This window comes from Vanessa tameamea, chromosome 26 (genome assembly GCF_037043105.1).
Source record: "Vanessa tameamea isolate UH-Manoa-2023 chromosome 26, ilVanTame1 primary haplotype, whole genome shotgun sequence".
NCBI lineage: Eukaryota > Metazoa > Arthropoda > Insecta > Lepidoptera > Nymphalidae > Vanessa > Vanessa tameamea.
In genome coordinates, this window is record NC_087334.1 from 3175111 (window position 1) to 3201049 (window position 25939).

The 25939-nt window shown below is 34.1% G+C and overlaps 1 protein-coding gene across 1 annotated transcript in view; it reads right to left on the bottom strand.

Annotated features, from left to right (window-relative positions):
- The window catches only part of LOC113393769 (uncharacterized), a 112310-nt gene that overhangs the window by 38626 nt on the left and 47745 nt on the right, over nucleotides 1-25939 (bottom strand). Inside the window, exon 2 of the mRNA XM_026630817.2 lies at nucleotides 122-289. Coding sequence (XP_026486602.1) covers nucleotides 122-288 — 167 coding nt within the window. The 5' untranslated portion in view covers nucleotide 289. The remainder of the gene's footprint in view (nucleotides 1-121; nucleotides 290-25939) is intronic.

Here is a 25939-nt window from a genome sequence, read left to right on the forward strand (position 1 = left end):
CGAGCTGGGACGCACTAGGTGTTTTGGGTCCAGGCGAGTTCCACATATGAGTTATGTCCAGCTTAAAAAAAGCCAATTTCCAGGAAAAATAGCTCATTGTAAACTACAAGTGTAAACTTACCGCCACATAGCTTTCAGTTGGTCACAAGTCGGTTCATCCGGTTTGACGTCACGATCTCTGACCCTCGCTGGACGAGGAGACAGCAATGGTTCCTGGTCTATGCGCTGAGCGAAAGCGCACGCGCTAATACACGCGATGAGACCCCAAGTCTGCCACAGAGACAGCATCCTGAAACAAATAGGGATACATTAGTAACTAATTAATAGTAATAAAAAAAATAGCATAATCATAGCATATCCCACAGTTGAAGTAAGGCTTTAGACTTAATGATTTGGAGCTTAATCACAGCGGGTTAGAAACGCATGTGGCAGATTTTCGTACGATTGACATGGAGTTCCTGATTTTAAGTGATCACCATCCACCAAGCGCTGCAAGAAATATTAACCATTCCTTACATCGAAAATGTGACATAAACTTTGGGAACTCAGATATTATATAACTTGTGCCTGTAGTTACACTGACTCATTCACAATTCAAACCGGAACACATATTCGATGAGAGGCTGGTATGTAACCACATATGACCGTAAACCGTGCGCCATTTACTAAATTCATCCACAAAGGCATGCCGATAATTCAACCTCCGTGTTGAACTATCGGCATGGTTTAAGAAATATAAACTAATTTGTATGTTTTTCGCGTCCTAATTCTTACATTAGCCATTACGCATACTAAGACATCTAGTAAGCACGAGGGTCACCCATACTAATGTACGCCAATAATTTGGAAGAACGCGCCTTCGTGTATGAATAGATCAAAAGCCGTCGCTGTTAATTTTGTGATAGAAATTCCTCCTGTATTTATTACACAGGCTCGTTCATACAACATAATACGATATAGTACTGTTAGGTAAAATAGTTATATATCTGCTGGCATACCTGTCTGAATTCGTAATTTGACCAGAGTGCGATTCAGTAAGAATTTGCTCGCTCGTGAAATGTTGATAACCGACTTACGGCGATACGCCATTTTGATACTTATATCCTATAAGTTTTATGATTATTATAGTCAATCAAACATCACGTTCGTGTTTTGAGGTGATGTCGAGTTTTTTTCAAATATGTTGTACAGATATTAATTTTGGACTTCAAATATGACTTTTATTATTTTATATTTATATTATTATTATAATAATCTTTATTTATTCTCACTCATGTATAATACATTTTTAAATATAAAATACAAAATATATAAAATATATTTAAAAATATAAAATACAGAAGCCAACCAGTGGCGGGAACAGGGTCCAAGCCACCGGTGGTCAGGGCCCCAGAGAGAGGAACTTCCTCACAATACGCGCCGTGCCGAGGAGTACTGCCTTCTGTATCAGGCTCTTGACCCAGCTGCCTAACGAGAGCCTCCTAAGGTGTTGCTCGAGGCTCTTGGCCATTCGCTGAAACGACTATCGGCACAATAACTGCTGTATCCACATCCCACATGTCGACAACCTCATGAGCTAAGTCAAGATATTTTATTTGCGTATCCTTCTCAGCCTTCACGAGATTCTCGTCATGAGGGATGGTAACGTCAACTATTATCGTCCGGCGCTCTGACCGATCTATCACCACTATATCAGGCTTGTTGGCGACAACAGTCCTGTCAGTGATTATAGATCGGTCCCAGTACAGTGTGACTAGACCATTCTCGAGAACTGGGTCGGGCACATACCTGTAGTATGGTACCTTTGATACCACAAGACCGTATCGAAGTGCAAGTTGTTGATGGATAATCTTGGCCACTTGATTATGTCTGTGCAAATACTCTCCGTTAGCAAGACGAGAACAACCGGAAATAATATGTCTAAGGGATTCGCCCGGAGTGTGACACGCCTGACATATGTCCACCGTGCCATCCCTCACAATATACTTCCGGTAATTGTTCGTCATGATAACTTCGTCCATAATTGCACAGACAAAACCTTCGGTTTCATCGAATAGGTTGCCGAACCGTAGCCAAGATACGGACGTCATAAAGTCCACATCGGGTCCATGAAGGGCCCGATAGAAGCGTCCGTGTAACTCCTTGCTCTTCCATACCCCCTTGCGGTTCTCAGTACTTAGTACTACAGGTTTGCGCCAGTTCTCTTTGCCTAAGGAGAGCGGAGTTAGCCCCTTGTCCATTGTAACTACATCTCGGTGCATATCCAAGTCAGTGTGAAGAAAATACTTCCTGAGTTTGTATACCTCACGGTTATGTAGGGTCTTGGCATTTAAAAAGCCACGGCCACCACATCTCCGTGGGATATACAATCTCATCACCGAAGACCGAGGATGATGCATCCGATATGCAGCCAGCAGGACACGGACTTCCCTATCCAAGGCGTCTAGTTCTTTTTGAGTCCAATTGAGTATGCCGAAAGAGTACATCAAGACCGGCATGACCCAACCATTGAAGGCGCGAACCTTATTGCCACCCGACAAAAGACTTTTGAGTACTTTTTTCAGACGACCAAAGAAAAGCTCCTGCAGTGATTGTTTCATGTCGGTCACATTGATGCCTAATGTTTCCGACACACCCAAGTATTTGTATGATTCGCTTGCGGACAGTGATCTAAAGTTTATGGAATCTGAAAGTTGTAATCCGTCAGATTCCATAATCTCTCCTCGCTTTACATGCATAACCGCGCACTTGTCAACTCTAAATTCCATTCTAATAGAATTATTAAAAGTTTCTGTTACCTTTAGTAACTCCATTAGTTGTGAACCTGAAGGTGCAAAGAGCTTTAATTCATCCATGTAAAGTAGGTGGGATATTACTTTACCTCCTCTCCACAAATAATAGCCTAACCTTGAACTCTCGAGAGTTCAAGGCTAAACAAAACCACAATGGACTCAAACTATCGCCCTGGAATATTCCCCGCTCAATCCTTATCGGTTCGTCATTACCATGAATCGTTCGGCATCCTGAATAGCGAAGGACTGTCCGCCATTGCCCCATACATGATCTCAAGAAACTGCATAGAGTTGTATCTAATTTATACAACTCCAGCACCCTCAAGAGCCATGTATGCGGCACGGAATCATAGGCCTTCTTGTAATCTATCCAGCATGTCGACAGACTCTTTCGAAAACGACGAACCTGTTGGCTAATGGTCATATCAATGAGGAGTAGCTCCTTAGTGCCTCGTGATCCACCCCTACATCCATTCTGAGAGACAGACAAAATACTATTATTCTGTATGTGACTATTAATCTTATCTCTCAGAATGGAGGTAAGGAGCTTATAGACCGTCGGTAAACAAGTAATCGGTCTATAGTTTTTAGGATCCGTTGCACTACCTGACTTATGGAGCAGGTGGGTGACTCCGGTGGTAAGGAACTGTGGTAGCGACCCAGACTCTAGAGCTGACTGGAACTGAGATGCCAAGAAATCATGCGAGCTGCGCAGCCATTTTAGCCAAAAGCTATGCAGCCCGTCCGGTCCCGGAGACTTCCAGTTGGGAATGAACCGAACTGCAGCGGCTACATCTTCAGAACAGGAGAAGAAGAGGTATATGTACCGTGTATACTTATATATGCATTTAGTGAAAAGCGGTTATTTTAATATTAAAAACAGACACTCCAATTTTATTATATGTAGGTATAGATAAGATATAATTTTACCATATGACTCTGAAGAGCGTAGGTACCAAAAACAGTAATACAGCATACTGTATAATCAAATTAAATACCACCGAAACCGCGAAACCTAGTAGTTAATAAAGTAAATTAATAATGTCGTATCGAATGATATATATGCCTCGTAAATGAGCAGATGCGTAAAACTTGGAATTCTTAGGGACGCGAATCTTATATTGATTTACATATGAGACGGAGACCGTGATGAGATCAGAGACTTATAAGAATTTGACATTTAATCTATCTTTGTAATGAATACCAGCGTAATCCTGAATTTATATATGACGTCATGAATCAGTGGATTTGTTAAATAGACTGTAGGGTCAAATTTTACTTTCGTAATCCAAACGAAGTTATTAAAATATCAATACATAGCTCAAGTGTTAGTTTTTATCAAAAAGTGTTAATATAATGTATAGAAAAATCTGACATGTTTAATTTATTTTAACTAACTGGGTTTCAATCTGCACTTTCATTGGTTGCCTATAGCGTCATCGTTTACAACCGACCAATGACTAATCGGGTTTAGATTCGGGTTTCAAATTAGTTAATTTAAAGTATATTCTGAATGTACAATACAGACGAAATCTTTTAAGTTTTTAACACATTATTAAAAAAAAGTCTTATATAAGTTGTCGCCCGCGGCTTTGCTCTCAAAAGTTCAAGTTTGTTTCGTACCAAATTGCATCAAATGCGTTTCAGATGTTTGGCCGCAAAAGAGCAGCAACCAGAAAGTCAGATATACTTTCGCATTTATTATATTAGTATAGATTAACCATATATTATAAATTATGTCTCGCACGGGGATTTCTTTCGTTTTTAATTGATAATGAAGTTGCCCTTGGTTTTATTTTTGTTTTACACTGCAAACTTTCACAAGAGGATACGAGGAAACTTTCAAAAACGTTTAACACTAAAGTTAAAATAAACTGTTACAAGGAATGTTAGTTTTTCACTTAGTCGGAGAATGTTAGGACCCTACTCAGTTGGGGATTTGAAGTCCTTTGAAGTTTTGCTGATATTCTCAGCAGCAGCTCTGTTGAAGTTAGCGTTGTTTACACTCTTGTGGGTCGGCAAGCACTTTAATCCGTTGTTTCTGCGCCGAACTCTCTCCGGTCGTGCATTATTACTATCCCGTAGGATTATAAGAATAGAGAGAGCACCTGTGTTTACCAACACATTCATGTACATCACCTTCAAGTATGCAGTGACCAAAATCGCTGCATTGTCATCAAAGAAATTGATTTCGTTTCTATAATATCTAGCACTGCTATTAAGAATAAAAGAAAAAAGCCGTCTTTATATATGAACAATATTATTTTATCTTTAAGACAACATTGAGTTGTGCATGTTTATCGTGGATGGACTTTTAATAACTCCAAATAAACCAACTTCAAGCGAGCCCCAAGAAACACAATTATGATGATTGCTTGATTAATTTCCATATACTCAGATTTAATTCGGAGTTTATGTGTTATATTTATAATTCAATAAAAAAAGGAATGTAATTTATTGAAAAATTATGAATAAAACCAATATAATTTCGGATATAAGTTTCAGATAACCCAACATAAAAGTTCAATTGAATATTTTCTAAATATTCTTTCACCAAAATTTCAGTATGAACATTTCCTATAAATCTATTAAAGGCTGTGCTATCTACACAGGCGTTAAGCCCCTTTATCCTTTAGTGACTTCAATAAAGCCGACATTCCGTGTAATCGGATGCCTCGTCGCAAGTTATTCGACGTGTTTCCAAGTTGTAACATGTCCATTGTTATTTAAAGACGTCTATCTGACGTAACGGGAACGTCATATGTTACGGTATTGTTTCATTTTTATTATTCATACCAAATGGTTAAACTTTATGTCCATCTGTTATAAGGAATATTTTGTATTACATTATCCACACCACCAACACCACGGCCTTGGGGTACCCTGGAGGAATACGCTTCAAATCTTCGCCTCAAAAGCAAAATACTTTTTGGTTTTGTCGTATTTTTGAAATACTTAAATTTATAAAATAATTAATGAATCAACATATTTTATTGTTCATAAAGAATTTTATTATAGTATCTAATTTATTGTTATTAGATTTCATTCATCATTCTTTATTTACTACTTTTTCTTTCAACCAATTGCTGCGAGAATTGGTATAGGGATAATTATTGTCTATTCCTCTTTATGTAATAGACTGATATTCCATAATTTGGGTTGAAATAAAGTTTATATTGTTCACTTAACTAAAATATCTATGGACGTCTTATATATGACAAAATAACGTAATTTTTTGTAAGTATAACATGAATATTTTATGTCGAAAGCGAATCAGTAGGTTTAGTAAAGCATTCAGAATAAAGACTCGTAAATATTGCATGATTAGGTTCGATTGCTGTTAAGGTTAATATTTTGTACTCACTCCATCTCGCTGAATAGGATGGATGGACGAAAAATCAATACAACGTTCAATAGGTGACAATCGATCATGATGACAGATTAAGATATAAAATTATTACTAATTAAAAACTTAAAAGCGTTCACGTGCTGTTTGACTATTAATAAAATACTAGATGAAAACTCGGCTTCGCTCGGGTAAAATAAATAAAACTAAACAAATATAAATATACTAACTACCGTATTAAAACATTTTCAGAACGCACCCGTAAACGACAAACATGGCCGCCCGTTGAACTGTCATGTCATTGAATTTTAAGGATTTAATATCGAAATATCTCCATTATACGAATTTTGGATATCGATCGATTAAAAAATCATTATTTTTTAACGATCTATTATTGTGGTATTAGGTTTCGTTCGGGCTGTCGTACACTAAATTATTAATATAGATTTTCAAAATAGTTTTCCAAATATAGTACCAATAATGTCACACAAGATACATATATCAAAGTAATGTTTTATTAATAAAACAAAAAAGAAATGGTATATAAAATTCTTTACGTAACAACGTTACCTTGTAAACAAAAACTTCAAAGAGTTTTATTAATAAATCGATTGAGCGGAAAAATGTAAAGAAACAAACTAAATAGGCGTCGAGCGCGTCGAGAAACATTTACTTTCGTAAAAATGAATATCACTTTGAGAGAAGACTTATTGGAAGATTGCTATTGTTGTAAAGAATCAAGTAAATGTTTGTTTGTCTTAAAACGTTTTGAACATGCATCAAAGTTTTTTTTAACATTATTTTATTGCTTAAGTGATGTAACAACGAACTTCGGTAATCAGTAAAAGTTCGTAAATACTTAAGAATAACAAAGGCATTCCCGAGTTTAATCTCTGAATAGAATTTGAAATTATATGGGACTTTTTCTCTTATAAAATATGATACCGATTGATTTTTGTCTGTAGTCTTGATACTAAGGCTTTGACACTAATTTTATTTTAAGAATGTTTTAAATTTTTCATAATAATTTACTATTTGCAAATTTTTATTCGATCTACCCAAAATTACTTTTGACCAAACTTTTGATCAAGTTTTCGAAAATTTCTTAAGTAAAGAAAATTGATGTTTACTTAACTTTAAATACTTATATACCTGAATTTTAATGGATTGACGTAATGAACGACCTTGATCCATCTAATGGTTGACATTATATGAAGTGCAGTCTAAAAACAGTGCACGTTTGATATGAAACAATATCGGAAGGTCACTGTGAGTGTTGTTGAAACAGTGGGCGTCGTGTTTGAACTACTGAGTGCTCTGAATCTCACTCATGCAATACCCAATAAAGTGATATCAAACAGTATTTCGAGCAGTTGCAAAAAATTAAGCTTTGAATATTTATTCGACCTTATATTAAAAAGAAATACGATGGTAAAAACTCCCACTATTGGTGTTGAAATTCGAATATTATAAAGGTGAAAGTTTGTATGGATGTTTGTTACTCTTTCACGCAAAAATTACCGAATGGATTTTAATTAAACTTTACAAAAATAATAAATAAGTATAATATTAGGCTACAATTTATTAAAATGTTGTGTGATTTGTCCAAAATATACGGATAATTACGTACGATGCAAACTTAAACTCCAAGTAAGGACAGAGGTAATTTTTATGCCCTGACAACCAATACCTAAAAGACGAGCAAAGCTGGGGGCAAAAACTAGTATTAAATAAGTAGTATATTGCTGTAGCTAATAAAGAGCACTTCAATAAACTTCCTCTATTGTTAGACATAAATGTATCCAAACAGTTATTATTCTAGATACCCATCTAGACTCAAGCACCCACTTGAAACAATTTACCTCGTTGGTCTAGACACTACGTTATAAGGCTGTAAATCAAAATCATTTATTCAATATAAAAGTATTTCATTGACTACCAGCGGATAGGAAAATAAACTACCTTAACCTGAGAAGAATCCTCAATAGAAACTCAGCGGGTTAGGTTATTTGTCAATTTGTAATTGTTTACATAATATATTCAATATATAAGATTTTAAATTAATATAGTTATTTTTATTACAAGAAGTATTTAATACGGGATATTTACCATGTTTTGTATTTTTATTTGGTGGATATTCAATATATCAAAGAAATTGCTAGGAGGCGAACGTTGCATTCCAAAGATGTGCTATCAACTACGAATGCTCTAAATCTTTTTGCTCATAAGCGCTCTTGTACCTATTTTTTTTAATTTTAACTTCCTTTTAAATATCACTATTATATCGAACACGAAAATAATATCTAATTAGTAGTCAAATATATGGGAAATGGAATATCGGCCGTAAATGACAAAATATCAAGTATTGCTCATAATTGTGTTTATTCATAATTTTCGATTGAGGTAATATTATATTGTATAGTATATTATATAATATACTATATATATATATATTGTATTGATTAAAATTGGATTTAATATTGTAGGTACGAATATATATTTTCGGTTTAAAGCCTGATTATCAATTGAAATATCATGTAAACAAAATAATTAATTTTATTAATATATCTTATGTAAAGGTTGTCTAGAAGAGATCCAGCCTTATTTTTAACTGATTTTAGTAATGTGGTGTAGAAAAAAGAGTTTTTCTATCTATGTAATTTAATTGCCTAAAAGAAGTAACGACAGAGTTTCTTGACTGTAGACTTGACACTCTACCCTGTACAAGATAGCTTGATCTTTTTGACAGATGTAAATTTTTTACTGTACACTTTTACGATTGTGTATGTGCAAAAGGTCGTATCTAAAATAATAACATTATATATATATATAATACGTATTTTATGTATGTAATTTACAGCACAGCATATAACTGGTTCTTATTTTGAGTTTTAATTTAATATTAGTAGTTCATCTATTTAATATCGATCATACGATAAAATTTATAAGAATTAAAGTTAAAACTTGAAATGTTACAAATGAGCAAAACCAATTCCACCTAAAATTCAAAACGCGGAATTTGATAGCCAATTTTAATTTAGATTACCAGTTAAAGGTTAGAGCATTACATTGTGAAATTGCCGACGGGAATTGTTGCAAAGTAAAGTAGTATGACGTTATTAATACACATTAATTTGTTACTAAACTTCGATCACAGATATTTGAATAAGCGCATGTATGACTGCGTATTAACTTCTACGCGTCGCGTCGCTGCGCAATGTAGCGAGTACACTCTCGTAGACGCGGTCTTGCGCGCTACGCTTTGCACCTCCGTCCGCTTTAACGCTCTCCAAGGCCAGGCGTTCAGTTTATTTATTTTAGACTTTGTTTCTATGTGTGCAATGTTGGTAATTGCTTGGCAGTGTAACAGCCCTGCGCTTCGCTAGACAAGCAGAGAATGGTAATATGCTGTACAACTGCTATGCAACTTTACAAAAAAAAATGTGTACATTTATATAAACATTTAAACACATTACATAGATAAATTGTTATTTTAAATATCTTTGTATAAAATATTAAATTAAAATAATGATAAATCATTATAATGATAAGAGTATTACTCTTTCATTTAAATTGTTTTAAAATATATATTGAATCAGCTTTATATAAAAGTATTCAATAAAAATTATGATCAACGAATAGTATTAATATTTTATCTTTTTTCTTGAAATAATTGAATTCCATTGTTGATTGATAACAATAACAAAATTTATTGAATGAAATTTATATATTTCTCGATTTGTATTTTAATCTTGTTGGATATAAGTTTCATAAATCAATTTAAAAAATTGACATGGTTTTAATCTTTTAATGATATTGAATTATATCAATCCGGAGAGAAGTATCGAAAGGGCTTAATGTGTTGTTTATGTTTTCGGATTATAAAAAACCTATTTGAATTATGATTCGAAGCTATTACATAGTATTTGTGATATATTGTATGTTTATAATTATAGAGCTAAAGTTTATTTCGGTAATGACCTAGTGGCGATTATGTTATTCAAGTTTTGTGGGATACCTGGTTGGAACGAAGTTACTTTCGCTAAATATTACCAATAATAAGAAAATTAACAAATTTTGAGAATATATGAATGACAAGACATATTGTTACTTAAAATCCGAAGCGGATTAAAACAATAACATAAAATATAAGTTTTAACAATGTATGTTAAATCGCGTATAATTAAAATAGACAGAGAGAAAGAGAAGGAAAGGTCATCTGGAGGGGGGAGGGCTCATAACGCTTTTTCCTTACGTGACGATTTCACTCTACTGTAAGTTACGTTAAAGAACTTAATTCCAATAATATCATACTAATGTAAAATATTTTATTGAAGTGAAACTTCTTTAGATTCGTTGTTATTTGAAACTCGTAATAGAAATGCACCACGACAAAGAAACAAGCAAAAAATTTACATAAATATTAAGTTCCACATCTGCCGTGCGTGAATTGCGCACACAGACTTTTTGTTCGAAGTTTGTCTTATTTCAAACTGAACCTGCGGATGTACGTGTATGTGCGCCAAATTAATAAAACTTTACCTGTAGACATAACATAACATACGTATAACACAAATTGTCCAAAAAATTTGTCGATAAAATCTTGTTGCATCAATATCTGCACTAAAATTACGTAAAAATCAATACGAATCAATTTACCAGTGAAATATTATCGTTTTCCTTCTGTAAGCGAAGCAAAGTTTTTTTATATAAGATTTAAATTTTATATGGGTATGACTCGTTATGTCAAAGTTAAAAAACAAAAGCCGCTTTTTTTAATTGTTAAAAATGACAAGGTATCGTTCAGTTGAGCTTCATCTTTTGAATCAATTTGTCTTATATTTTTGTTAGCAATGAATGACGTCCAAATTTCGACCAATCGACCTTAAATAAATGGATAAAATACTTAAAACGAATAATACATTAATAACCTTGAAATTATTGATTGATTTTAATGTAATTATTTACAATTGATTGGAAGACATTTTTAATATTCTTTCCATTTCTTATTTTTATTTATTGACCTTAAGTTTTTGCCCGTTTAATGTAAATTAAAAAGCAGATCGCGTTAGTTTTGGCAGAAGTCCTGCCCTCTAAGTTCACGCTTGCTCGTGTGGAGTACACGGAAAAGGTACAAGGAAGTCCTTCCTTTGAGCTCTAAACTACTTTTTTTACCTAACACAACATAAATAAACATAGTAAATTAAAAAAAAATGACTTATCATAACTATAACGCTAAACAACAACTATATAGTTTAGTGTTAGTAACGTCCACATTCAACAATGAGTTTGACTCGCAGTCCGATGTTTAATCCCATCTCCGTTTTGATGTACAGATACAATCTTATTCAATAGCGTTGAGCCTATCTTCAGCCGGATATAACCAGTGCAAGCCGGATATTGCCACAGGACAGAACCCGTCCGGCTTCGCACGACTTCGATAAACCTTTGTATTGATGAAAAATGGCTTAAAACTTTAGCTATCGAGAACAACTAACACGCTATGATAGTAGAAAGTGATTTTTTATTAATTTCTTTCAACAGTTTAGTTTACTCGACTAACATGATAAATTTATGATATATATATATAATTGTTCCAGCTCCTCAGATCCTTCTCTTATCGAACGAACCGATTATAGAGTTATTCACTCACGAAGGCGTCTCCACGTTAAACTATCCGCATGCATTGACAAATATAACATAATTTTTATTTTGTTCGCCTTCTTTTTACTTGCATTAGTAATCTTACGCACACTAAGACATCTGAATATATTACTACACACTATTATAATATTCGTTATACTAATGCAATAATAGTCTGTATTGTTTTGACAAATCTTCTCGTTAAATTTGTTATTTGCTCGTATACAGGCTACGATGTTGTATTAAATCCAGGATTGTCGATTTGCCTTGCAAAATACGCCGAACTATAATGAAAATTGGTAAATGTTTCAAGCTCGGTATAAATCCATTAATTTAATTCTTTTTTTTTTTTTATAAATATTGGACAACATCACGTACATTACTCTGATCCCAATGTAAGTAGCTAAAGCACTTGTGTTATGGAAATCAGAAGTAACGACGGTACCACAAACACCCAGACCCAAGAAAACATAGAAAACTAATGAACTTTTTCTACATCGACTCGGCCGGGGATCGAACCCGGGACCTCGGAGTGGCTTACCCATGAAAACCGGTGTACACACTACTCGACCACGGAGGTCGTCATTCGGAGATGTAATTTAATTAAGAATCTTGGCTATAAAATATTTTTACTTTACAGTATAGGTAGGCGAATATGCCACCCGATGAAGATCACCGCCAGACATAGACGTAAGCGTTTTAAGATATATTAAACATTTCTTACATCACCAATGCGCCACCAACCTTCGGTTCTGACAGTGGCTCACTCATAATCTCACACACACTTTAAACCGGAACACACCAATACTAAGTATTGCTTTTTGGCGGTAGAATATCTGATGAGTGGGTGGTACCTACCCAGACGGACTTGCACAAAACTCTACCACCAATAATATCGTCTGCTCTAGATGAAATCGATTCGAGATTGCTTTAGCGATAATTTATGAATTTAATAAATTGACGCTCAACACTCAACAGCCTTAAACTAAGAATATTATCTCGGAAAGTCTTGCTCAAACGATTCAAACCAATTAGTCGTCAAATTATTATCAATGTTTCATTCGTTGGGTCACGTTGGCTCCAAAAACATTAATAATAACTGATATTTCATTTACCCTTTTTAACGAGTTCCAATTGATGTAAAGTTTCAAACGTGAAAGTTGAAAATTCACTAAAATCAGACCTCATATAATTGAATAACATGAGGTATATTGCTTATAATTTAAATAGGCTTTGATGATGATAAACTAAACATTGCCCCGAATTATGGCACCTTTCAAAGACTTTTTTTGGAACCTATGTCCGATATATTTTTTTAATTTAAATGTTATTAAAACGATATTCTTAGAAATTGCTTCACAGTTTCAACTTCAAAGGGAATTTGTAATGTTGAATATTGTCTTTTATGTTGGTTAATGAAAAAAAAATGTCGATAGATCTTTACAGTCAGTTTAGTGCATGAAGAAGCGCCCCACTGTTATCTGCGAGAGAAATCACGTTTTGCGGAAAGTTCAACCAAAACATCGGTCTCTAGTCGACCAGTGTTCGATGTACATGCCTAGATATTGAGCCATCGATGAAGTTGCTCTAACACATTTTTATAATTTTTTTTTAGATAGACTTTCAAAACTGACAATGCGTCAAAAGAAAAAATAGTGGCCAACAATGAAAAACCACTGAAGTATGACGTTTGGCTAATGTCAAGAGTAGCTGTCACGCACACCAAGATAATAAAGTTGGCACGTTTGTTTATGTTCTTTTGTAGTGCGACATTCTATGTATATATATATGTATATAATATAACCTATTAAATATATACAATAGAATTGGTATCAATGGTATGGAATGAGAAGTGTATTAATACACTAGTTTCGTATTATATTATTTGAACGTTTGAATTGAAATTACTTAAGTCGTGGCCAGATGGCTTGAGCCTTATTTCTTGATACTCATCGAATCAAATGCAGTTGAAAGAGCTGGCAGCTACTACAGTCAACCTTCATTGAATTTCAAAGTCATTTTCAGTGGAATTCTTTGAATATAATCTGTGTAATGTTACATTCCATAAATAAATTGCTAGATAGAACGCCTTTAAAAATAAACGATGTGGAACAATTAATTATTAGAAGACAAGTTGTTTTATTCCGAATCAAAAATTTTAATTCCATAAAGTGGTAAAAATATAGCGCCATTAATTACTTTTCTCGTTTGTCTAGCACAGCTAAATGTCAGTTCCAGCTGACGCTCATAGTTTTTTATGTCACACGAAATTATGCGACACAGCTTTTAAATCTTAATTTTATCGATATTTTAAATTTTCTTTGTATAAAACTTCATTGAAGGCTAAAATTAATATTTTTGTGACTTTTGAGTGAATGTCATTTTATATATTATTTCATTTCTATGTATTTCTATCTATACTCAACCCTGGTATATAGGTACCACTTGTTTTGCAGTTATGGTAACGCCAAATAGCAATTTGATCACATTTTGCGTACATTTAAATATCATATATTTGGTGGTAGGGCTTTGTGCAAGCCCGTTTGGGTATGTACCAACCACTCATCAGATATTCTGCCTCCAGACAGCAATAGCTACTTAGTGTTTTTGTATTCCAGTTTGAAGGGTGAATTCAATTAAAAGTAATTAATTTTTTTTTAATACTTAAAACAATTTCATTCAAGGTCTGGATGGATTTAAAAATAAAAATAAAATCTTCCTTCCTAAATGTTATCCTGCCTGCTTTACATTTAACCCACGTCCTTGGCTAAATTAAAACTCAAGCCATTAACAATTCCTCAGTAAATTAGAAGTGTAATTAGTGTTTGGGGACGTTAGTAACATCTGGAAACGTCATTAGGCTGATTCGTAGTATATAGACTTTGAAACACTCCTAAGTTTACTCTTAAGAAAGTGCCAGTATAAGTTATTCGAATACATCAAAAGATAATCGCTTATTAACAAATCGAAATTCAATTTGTTTAAAATTAATAATTTTCCTATTGAAATTACCTCATATATTTTTTAAGTCTGTCAATTATATTGTCAAAATATTTCATGATATCAATCATAAATTAGGTAGTAGTTAAACGACTTTTATAAAAAAACTTATACGAAATAATCTGTGCCCTTTTGGCACAAATAAAAGCCAGAATAAAAAAATAAAAAACTTATAATCTATATTTGGCCGTCGTTAATAGATCAAAGGTGAAAAAGATGACATCAAAATTCCCCCTGAGGGAGGCATACCGCTATGTCTAAAATAAATGTAAATAGTGTTATATATAATAATTATTTCTGTGATATTTTCTTTCTATATTTTAGACTACCTGACGAAAACATAATACATATATGTATATTGATTGTGTGTATTATTATTTATGTAAAGTAACGAGCAATCAAAACCAAAAATTCGTGCATTGATTATGTTACTTGTTATGATTTCTTCGCTTTAATGTTACGAAGTCTACGTTTCTCTTGGTTTGAAATATGTATAATGTTAATGTACATTTTTTTAATAAATGAATAAATGCAAAACTTTATTATTTATTTGGGAAACAAACAATCATAACAATACTTTTTAATGATAAACTATAAAAAACAAATCAATCAAGTTTCCACTTAAAATTGATACGAAATGACAACTTAAAATAAAAAAAGTATATAAAGCTAGTAACTATGTTAAGGTTTTAATAAATTACTAAGAGTATTTTTTAATTCACTGTAACCGTCCGTAAAACAACCGTAAAAGTCAACGGTGGTTGTCAGAACCACCGTTGACTTTCCATGTTATTATAATACATCCTGCTCGGCGGTTAAGGAGAGTGATGTCTGATGGAATTCAGATAAAAGTGTTATCTTCAACTCTAATTGGAGTAATGTGGTGGTAGAATAACCTTAATATTTCCTCCTCGAGATGAGAACCAAGAATGAGAAATTTATAAGTTATTTTCTAACTTTTAATACACAATTATAAACTGTTATCACGGAATCTAGTCAGTCCATTGCAACTTTACGAATCACCTGAAGTCGCTGAAAGAGTGAATGAAGCGAAACATCCACTAAACCTGACGAATAGCTATTGTTCCTAGGTCTCGTGTTTCGCAAAATGAGTTTTTATAAGGCTTCGTGTAAAATGTTCGATTTTTGAACGGTTGTTTTTTTTTTAAATATTACTTTAAGTTTCATGCTCTAATGCAAAATATGACTGAGGAAAAAGTGTAATTACTAAGTAGTTAGCCAGTCCTTATCGACTGAATTTATATTTCGACTTGGTATTGGAGTCGATCTATCACATTGATTAAAAACTCTCCTGTTTTTATGTTTATTAAAAATGTAGATGATTTTTAATAAATAATTACAATGAGATTTAAAGTAGTTTTTATGCTGAAAGAAAGTTTTTCGAACATTTACATAGTTTACGTAGTTATACATACGAACACCGACGCATTCTTCCTCCATTCTCTTTAAAACCACAGAATCGCATTCTGGAAACTTCGAAACGTGGATTTGTCAAAAGTTTTAGCGTTCCGAGATCGAATCGACTAAAGCAACTAAATGGGAACTTAAATAATCGTTTTAAATTTGGTAGAGACTGAATTATAACTGATTTTAAAGCGATTTTTCCACAGAAGTAGGATATCACAATCTCACCACAACCCATGAGTTTGTGGTGTGTAAAAAGTAATGTAACAACCTGTAAATGTCCCACTGTTGGGTTAAGACCTCTCCCTTTGAGGAGAAGTTTTGAAGATTATTCCACCACGCGCTCCAATGCGGATAATTGGATACATCTGGCAACATTTAATTGAAATGAAATACATGCAGGTTTCCTCCGCGCACGAGATGAATTATAATCACAACTTAAGTACATGAAAATTCAGTGATGCTTGCCTGGGGTTAACCCGCAACGAATACTGGACCGTATTGGTATCGTACATCAATCGAGTGGCGGTCGCGTTGAAAAAAAAATAGTTAGAGTTCTTCGTACCAGCTGTAAAAGTTTGTCAACGTCTGGACTCGTATATATATACTTAACAATATTATATACAGATTAAAGCAAAGAAAGTATTTGAAACCCATTTTTTTCTTTGACTTTTGCTGTAATAAGGATTCAGTGTGTAACAGACCCAAGAGGCATGATATTTTAGTTTTAAAGTTGACGGCTAATTGACTAATCATCTAAGGGATAATGGTTTTTTTACAATGGTACCAGATCTTGTCCACCTACCATGTAGTAGAGCTATGCGGTTAACCTTCAATGTTATATGAAAAAGTCGAATATAGTTGTAAAAAATTAATGTGTAAATTATTTCTCAGTGTGAACGACACTTAAGGTTAACAATAAATTCCAAAAGGCGTTCTTGCGGTACAATTTCCCGCGCCTAACAAACTACTAGTGTGATGTTTTTAATTTTCTTATTAAAGCACATCTATATTTATATTTCTGTATATATGTTTGTTTGTACATGCGAATATGTAAACTGTGTTTCTGTATTATCATTTATTTTTCTTTTGCACGCCTATTAATGATCTTTCATGAACTTCCTAAGGTTAGCTGGTAGACAATATATTTAGCAACTTGTCATTTGTTTAACAATAATAAAAATAAAATAAATAATGCAAGTATATAAAAAAAAAATAACATTCAAATTAATAATTAAATCAGTAAACGACAAGTGAATGAAAAAATCACGCAATATTTTGTGAAACGTTTGGAAAGTATTTTCGTTCAAGTCGTTCAAGTCGTTCAATTCGTTCAAATATTGTTTTATCTTACCATGCCGTGACTTGTAATGAACAGTCACAAGTAAAGTTGATTCAGCGACGACGTTTTTATTCCTGAGAAAACACAATTTTATTTAAACACGTTTATATGGATGGGCTTGTTTCAAGCACACACAAGTAAAGATTCACTCTGCATTGGTGACTGATGTTAGTGTTTGAAATATTTCTTAGTATGAAATAACTAATAATAGAGAAAAAAAAACAGTAATTAGATAATATTTGTTAGTTTAACGTGGAGGTGCGTGCTTTCGTAAGTGAACAGATTTATACCGCAAACATGGATTACAATGGAAGTTATTGATGTATATAAGGCTATATGCGGTGATATGTTGCTATATATAATATATAAATACTAAATTCACTGCATTTAAAAAGAAAATTGTTTTTAAAATAATATGCTGTATCTAAATATAGTTCAGGAACTGCTCAAAAAATTAACCAAGTCCCCGTCGTTAAGACGTAATTATGCAGATTTATATTGCCTCGTTGATTTAACTAGATTTTAAGTAAAATCTTTAATGAAGAAATGTTCCAATTCAAGATTTAATAAATAAATAGCTATAAAAATGTTATAAATTGAAAAAAAAAGTTATGAAATTTATATATTTAATTCACTATTAAAATGGCTACCTATGGCGCGTACTATTATCGAACCGGCGGCTAGCGCTTCCCCGCGTTCCCACACCCCGCGTCGGTCCGAGCGACTCCGCGCAGGAGTCGGTGTTCGGTTCACCCCGGACCCCGCTCCTGCGTAATTACAAGGTTAGGCAGTCCGACCTCAGCACCCGACAGGTGTGCGTAATTTAATTCTCTCGCGCGTCTTGCTAAATAATACGAATACCAAATAACAATTATCCTTTAATTAATTATCAATTTAAAACGCTATATACCTCATATAAATCTCCATAAGTTTTATTAGTGTCTGTGGATTGGAACATTTCAGCACAACACGGCCCCTTTATTCCCGCCTGGTTCATCAACGTTGAGCCCGATTTGAATTGCAAACACAAATATGCACTTGAAAACCAAATAGTGTGTCGTGATCTGAACTCGCGACCTTAAGATTGCTTTCTATTGTATCTCTGAATTACATATACATATTTACATAATTTACCGCTAAGCAGTACTTCATATTGTTGGGTTCCAATTTGAAGAGCGGAAGAGCCAATGTAATTATTTGTACAAGGGTTACATTACATTAGTCACCAAGGTTGTTGGCGCATTGGCGATGTAAGGTATGGTATTAACCATCGCCAATGCGCCACCAACTATACTAATATTAGAAATGGAAAAGTCATGCTGTATATTGTTCTTTCACGGCCAATTCACCAAATTGAATTTGGTTTGAAGTAAGTTTGAACTCCAAGGAAGGATATAGAGTTATAAAATCGAACACTTGAGGGGCGCCTTGGGCGACAATTAGTATTAAATATTATTAATTTACTATGTACTGGCTCATTTACTAGTTAGCTTATGTATTTCGAGTAATCCACTTTCACTTAAATAGTCTGATTTTATAGCGGTTATATTATGTAATAAGTTACATGTATAACGGAGCGTGGTTACTTTGGTTGTTGATTTGGATAATTAAGTAATCGAGTAGTTGGCAATAATGTTTGATGGCTGATTTACTTTTAAGATCTGGTCACCCCGAATGGAGTTAGTGTCACGGCAACGCGAGTCGTTATGTTTTGACAAGCGATTCGAATGCGATGGTTGCTTGCAAACCCATTTGCTTTTAATCGAGATGAATTATTGTAATCCTTTGATATTTTTGTGGTGTACGATTATCGAATCAATTAATACAGTGATTAGACGATATTAAATGCGTTTTATTTTGTGAATATCTCCATTGCACGGCCACATAGTCTTCCTAATGTCGGATCAATCCCCGAACCCAACTGTTGGGCATCCCGCTCCTCCGACATGTATATTGGTTTTGCAGTTTTTCATTTCGTCATCATTATAATTTTTAAGTAACGTCTCGTTATTTATTGGTCTAGTTGTTTCAAATAAGTAAATTATCCAGCTTAATTGTATTCGGTAAGACTTTTCAACTATACTAATAAAAGCTAAAATTAACGATATATCATTCGAACGCATTTTAATGCGATCTTTTGTTATAGTACTATTCAAAGTCACAATATTGTACAAATTTGAGTTGACTATCTTTAGTGAATTTGAATTGAAGTATATTTTTTAAATATACGAAAAAAAAATTTTGTAAATTCTCTGACTAATCTATACTAATATTATAAATACCAAAGTTATTGTGTTTGTCTGTTTGTTATGCTTTCACGGCTGCACCACGGAAGCCACTTTGATGAAATTTGTTATGTAGCAAACTTGAAATATAAGTCCCATTTGAATAATGTTTTTTGTATAAGACAGTCGTTTTTTGAGGAAGGATTAATTAACATCCACACCACCTAGATGTCCGAAAATCCACAACAGCGCGATTTTTAAGACATTTTCTGCCTCGCACAACCACTCTGTGGAACCAGCTTTCGCCGACGGTTTTTCCGAACCGATACGACTTGGGAACCTTCAAGAAAAGATCGTACTCCTTCCTGAAAGGCCGGCAATGCACCTGCAAGCCCCCCGGTGTTGCACTTTCCATCAGGTGAGCCTCCTGCTCGCTTGCCACCTCTAACAAAAAAAAAAACCCCAATTTATGACATTAAGATCGTATTAGTAAACAGATTAGTATAAGGTTTTATATTATTACGACCTAATGCATCGATACCTTGTAGTGTAATATTTAAAAAAAAAAACACGCGATTTTAGTGCGAAGATTGGGTGCTTCGGACATAAAAAATCTGTGTCATTGAAAATTTTTCGTTTTAGTTGGTTTTTGTTTTTAATCAATTTAAAGTAATAAATGTTATTGTTAAAGTCAGATAGTTATAAGTCTATTTTAAATTCACTTTAACTTCCATCGGTCGGTCCGATGATATAAAGTTAAGAATGGTTAATATTTCTTACAGCGTCGCTGTCACTGTCAGTGACCGCTCTCAATCGGGTGGCCAATTTGTCCGACCACCTACATTTAGTAACTATAATAATATCATAACTGCGAAATAGCTCAGTCTGTCTGTTTGTCTGTTAGGCTTTCAATGCGAAACCATTCCTAATTTTAATGATTACTCCTAAAATTTTCTGCTACAAATGCGTAACCAAAATAATGTGAACTCAGCGTAGTTTACATGGACCGATTGTATTAAACTCTTAAAAGATATGTAAGCTTTACCAAATATAATATAATATAATATTATTTGTAACAATAGAATTGTTACATAAATTTTGGTGATGTTTTATATTAAGCTACGAAGCGTAAGATTTCAAGATGGGAACCATAATTTTCTATATATTGTCGTTTGCAGTTAGTTTTTTTTTTGAAACCTACGAGGGTAGGTGAAGTTAAACGGCGCGTGAAATCGTCGAGGCGAGCACTCTGAATAACGAGGTCCAATTTTAAGACAAGGTTAAACCTCATCTGAGGATATGATTCCGTATTTGTTTGATTGGTGAAAAAATTCTGATGAAGTTTTCTATAGAAACCTGAAATATTGTAATAGATTCGAATGATGATAATTTGTAATTTGCTTCGTGAAAGCCTGTCTAGATAGATACCACCCACTCATCAGATATTCTAGCGCCAAACAACAGTACTCAGTATTGTTGTGTTCCGGTCTGAAGGGTGAGTGAGCCAGTGTAACAACAGGCACTAGAATAAGATCATCTTAGTTCCAGGGTTGTTGGCGCATTGTCGATGAAATGCTTAAAATTTGGAAAAATGTATTAGCACCTGTCTTGGTCAGCTGGTTCCCTATATGAAAATCAATGCTAATTCCTTATGCATAAGTGAACAACTGATGCAATTAAAATCTAGAAAACCCCATAGAAAATATCTCCTTTTCTTCAGTCAGTCTTTTAAGAGGATACCACACAAGTTCGGTTGAGAAAGCAACAAATACCAATTGAACACTGATCAGAAGACGACGTTATTGGTGTGGATCTAGTGAGATAGTTTGGGCATGTTGAGGAGATGACGGTCGTTCTATAGGCAATTCAAGATACTGAAGAAAGGGGAAATTTAGTTGAGTTTTCCCCAAATTAAGGAACAAGACTAAAAGAACGGTTCATAGATATACTAGAACGCGATAGGTTATAAGAATAACTCATATTCAATGTATTATCGTATTAGAATTGTTTGTTATGATATTTCTAAGAAATAAATTAATCTATACTAACTATACTACTATTATTGCACCGGTTTTCATGGGTACGCCACTCCGAGGTCCCGGATTCGATTCCCGGCCGAGTCGATGTAGAAGAAATTCATTAGTTTTCTATGTTGTCTTGGGTCTGGGTGTTTGTGGTACCGTCGTTACTTCTGATTTTCCATAACACAAGTGCTTTAGTTACTTACATTGGGATCAGACTAATGTATGTGATGTTGTCCAATATTTATTTATTATTTATATTTTATTATAAATGTGAAAGTAACTCTATCTGTCTTTCTGTCTGTCTGTCGCTCTTTCACTACCAAACCAATGTACCAAAATCGATGAAATTTCGTACGAAGCAAACTTGAACTCCGAGGAAAGACATAGGTTACTTTTTTGCCTAAAACATGACAACCAACTCCCCAAAAACGCGAGCGAAGCCGCATGCGACAACCAGTGATGTATGAGTAAGTGTATTCTACATTACTACTCAAATTTAATTTGTTAATTACAAGATTATTATTCAGCATGTATGTCAGTTTTAGGGAACCCTAAGTTTGTGGACGAAATAACTTCAGTCAACCGCACGCCTTCTGACTTCGATATATGTTTTCCGGTCGACCCTTCTTTACGAATTTATATTTTATTTATGTACCAACTTGTTTTCTTCATTGGTAACATATATTAAGTGTTACGTGTATTACTATTTCTTTAAAGAAAAAATATTTATTTAGTATTTGATACATTATAGCATAATTAAAAAAAAAATTGCCAAATATTTTTTGTTCTTTTGTTTTGGTATATTAATTTTGATTTATGATTAAAATATATTTTCAAGTATTTAAAATAAAAGCATGTCGTGTATGTCAATTATTTGTCATTCTTAAATAATTACGGGCTCAAACCGTCCCTTTTTTGTGCTTAATTTGTGTTTATAAATCACTTCAGAGTTGAAGGAAAACGTTTGGAAAAAAAAGAAAAATGTGAGGAAACCTGCATTTGTCAATAGTTTACCCACGCGTGTGTAAACCAACTCACATTTCAAAAGCGTAGATGGTTTTGCCCAGTATTGGGGATTTGGGCACAGACATGACTGAGATCCAATCCACAGCCTTCGTGTGAGATTCTGTTCTAGCGATTCAGTGAATGCAGTTCGAAAATACTTTTAAATATCAAAGTACACATAGTCTGAGATATATGACGGTAATTCTTAGCTGGAAAATTAAATTAAGTAATTTTCAGTAAAATAACCCGACGGTAAACACATTATGCAAAACATACGATCCAAGTACCGCCATATTTGTTTGGTGCCGCTTTAATTTAATATTACGGTATGAAATTTTATGAAACTAATTAGACATTATATTGTTCTGTTTGCTCATATAATAAGCAAATGAAGTATATTTACAGACATGCAATATATTAAAAAGTAAGTGTAATTCCTTTTTTTTATATTTTTTTTGTGTAATCATATTCCGGAACTCGCTCGCGTTTTACTGGTTTACGCTGATGTTTTATTCCTAGAGGTTCCAGCTTGCACTATCCCAAGTTCAATAAGTTCAATAGTTCAAGATGCAGTAGTTTAGCCTTGAAAACATAACGTACAGAAAGATAGAGTTATTTCGCAGTTTTAATATTAGTATAAATAATAAACGTAGGGACATCCGATGTCAAGCTGTCTCCACCTCCCATAGACATCGGCGCTTTAAGAAATATTAACCATTCCTTACATAGCCAATGGTTGACTAACATTGAGAACTAAGATATTATACCCTTTGTACCCGTAGTTATATTGGCTTACTCACCCTACAAACTGGAACACAACAATAATTACTGTTTGGCGGTAGAATATCTGATGAGTGATCTTCTCAGACGGACTTGCCCAAAGCCGTAATACCAAGCAATAAACTATTTTTATTAATAAATATATATACATATATAATATGAAATATTATCTTCATATTTGTTTTAATTTGCATTTTGTTTTTTTGCATTAGCAGCCTGTAAATTTCCCACTGCTGGGCTAAGGCCTCCTCTCCGTTTGAGGAGAAGGTTTGGAGCATATTCCACCACGCTGCTCCAATGCGGGTTGGTGGAATACACACGTGGCAGAATTTCGTTGAAATTAGACACATGCAGGTTTCCTCACGATGTTTTCCTTCACCGCCGAGCACGAGATGAATTATAAACACAAATTAAGTTTTAATTTGAATTTGTGAATATTTTAACTAAATTTATTTTCTAGGCTTAAGATAACTTGAAGAATTATTTCTTCTTTCGTGTGATTCGCCGATGTGTCTAGCTGTGACTAGCTTCCTCCACATCACTCTGTCCTTGGCTAGTCTTAGGGAAGTCGGAATAATGCCTTATATTTTGAATCAGCTCGGACTAGGGTAGTTTCGACTGGGGTACATGTCAGTCACCTCCTCGTGGTGTACCCTGGGCAACGGGGCCGGCTTGAGCTTGCTCGTCTGCCACGACTAAGACTGGCGCGGAGGGATGCCGCGGGGCCGCTCCCGGTACGTCTCTGGTAGCGCAGAGCGGAATATGTGAGTGACATCGTTGGCTAGGAGGGAGTGGTAGGGCTCGCTACTCGAGCCTCCCAGGTGTTTTCTCCAGGACTAGGTGGTCCCCCGACCGGGCCGCATGCGTAAGTGCATTTCCTTCTCGTAAAACAAAAGAAAAGGGTAGGTTCGACTGCGTGATCTTTAGCCTTCGATTTTCCCTACTACCAGTTTATTAACAGAATAATTATTTATTTAATATAAATAAAATCAACTAAAATAAATATTTAAATATCGATTATTAATAATATAAGTACATTGGAAAAATAACGGTTTTCGGGTTTTTTACTACACTTGTGAAGATGTTGCTGTTTGCTAATTTTTATGTTCAACGGAGAACCCTATGGTGTTTAATTTCCTTTCAGAAAGGACAGGAAATGCGACATAAGCGGCCATATCTTTTGATTGCGTAGACTTAGAGGTTCGATTTTTTCACATTTCCAAGAAACTTCAGACCTCAGTTTTTGGTACTAATTTCGACTTTATTACTTTACGCGTTCCTGAGAAAAAAGGACATACAGATAAGCAGACGCAAGCTTTGTGCAAGCTCGTCTGGGTAGGTTCCACCCAATCATCAGATAATCTACCGCCAAATAGCTGTACTCAGTATTGTTGTGTTCCGGTTTGAAGGGTGAGTGAGCCAGAGTAACTACAGGCACATGGGATATAACATCTTAGTTCCCAAGGTTGGTTACGCATTGGCGATGTAAGGAATGGTTAATATTTCATACAGCGATATGGGCGATCGCGCCCACTTACCAGCAGGTGGTCCATTTGATCATCCGCCTAACTATATAATATTAAAAAAACAGACGGGTTGAAAACTTAGTAATCTAGTACGAGTTTCTTCTTTCCTTCAGAGTACCTGAACCCTAACAAACTTATTTCCGCGTAATTAATATTAGTTACGATCATAAATAATTTCAAACATGCTTAAATTTAGCTTACTAATTTTGAAAAACCTGTATATTTAATTAATATTCAAACGAGGAAATATGAATTCAAGTTGAAACGGTTGTCTATTTCTGTTCGTAATAAAGTTGAACTTCATTTTAATATCGCAACCAGATGTTAAATAGCATAATTTATGTATTAAAATTTATCTTTGAATGTTAGAATGAAAATATTTCACATTTTAACGTTGAATTATATGTGAATAATTTTATTACGGTCTGTGATATCACTTAAATGTACTATATAAATATAAACGAGAGGAATGTAGGCGTTATTTCATCCCGTGGGCGTTTGTCCGTGTGTTCACAGCTCATTTTGATTTTAGACGGATTTTTATTAACGTCAAAAATATATTAACGTTAGAACCCTTTATTATAAATATGGCACGCATTTTTTTTTCACAACGTTTTTATTTGAACAGTTTCGGTTCTTTGAGTTGTAGAATCTGTTTCATTGTCTTGTTATTTTACACATACAAATTAAGCACATGGAAATACAGCGTTGCGTTGCTTCGGTTATATTTCTTATAGTCTGAGCTTAGACTAAATGAATTGGACACACAATATTCTTATCACAATCCTTGTTACACTGGGTAGAATCTTTCGCAAGGGGTTAAGGAATGTT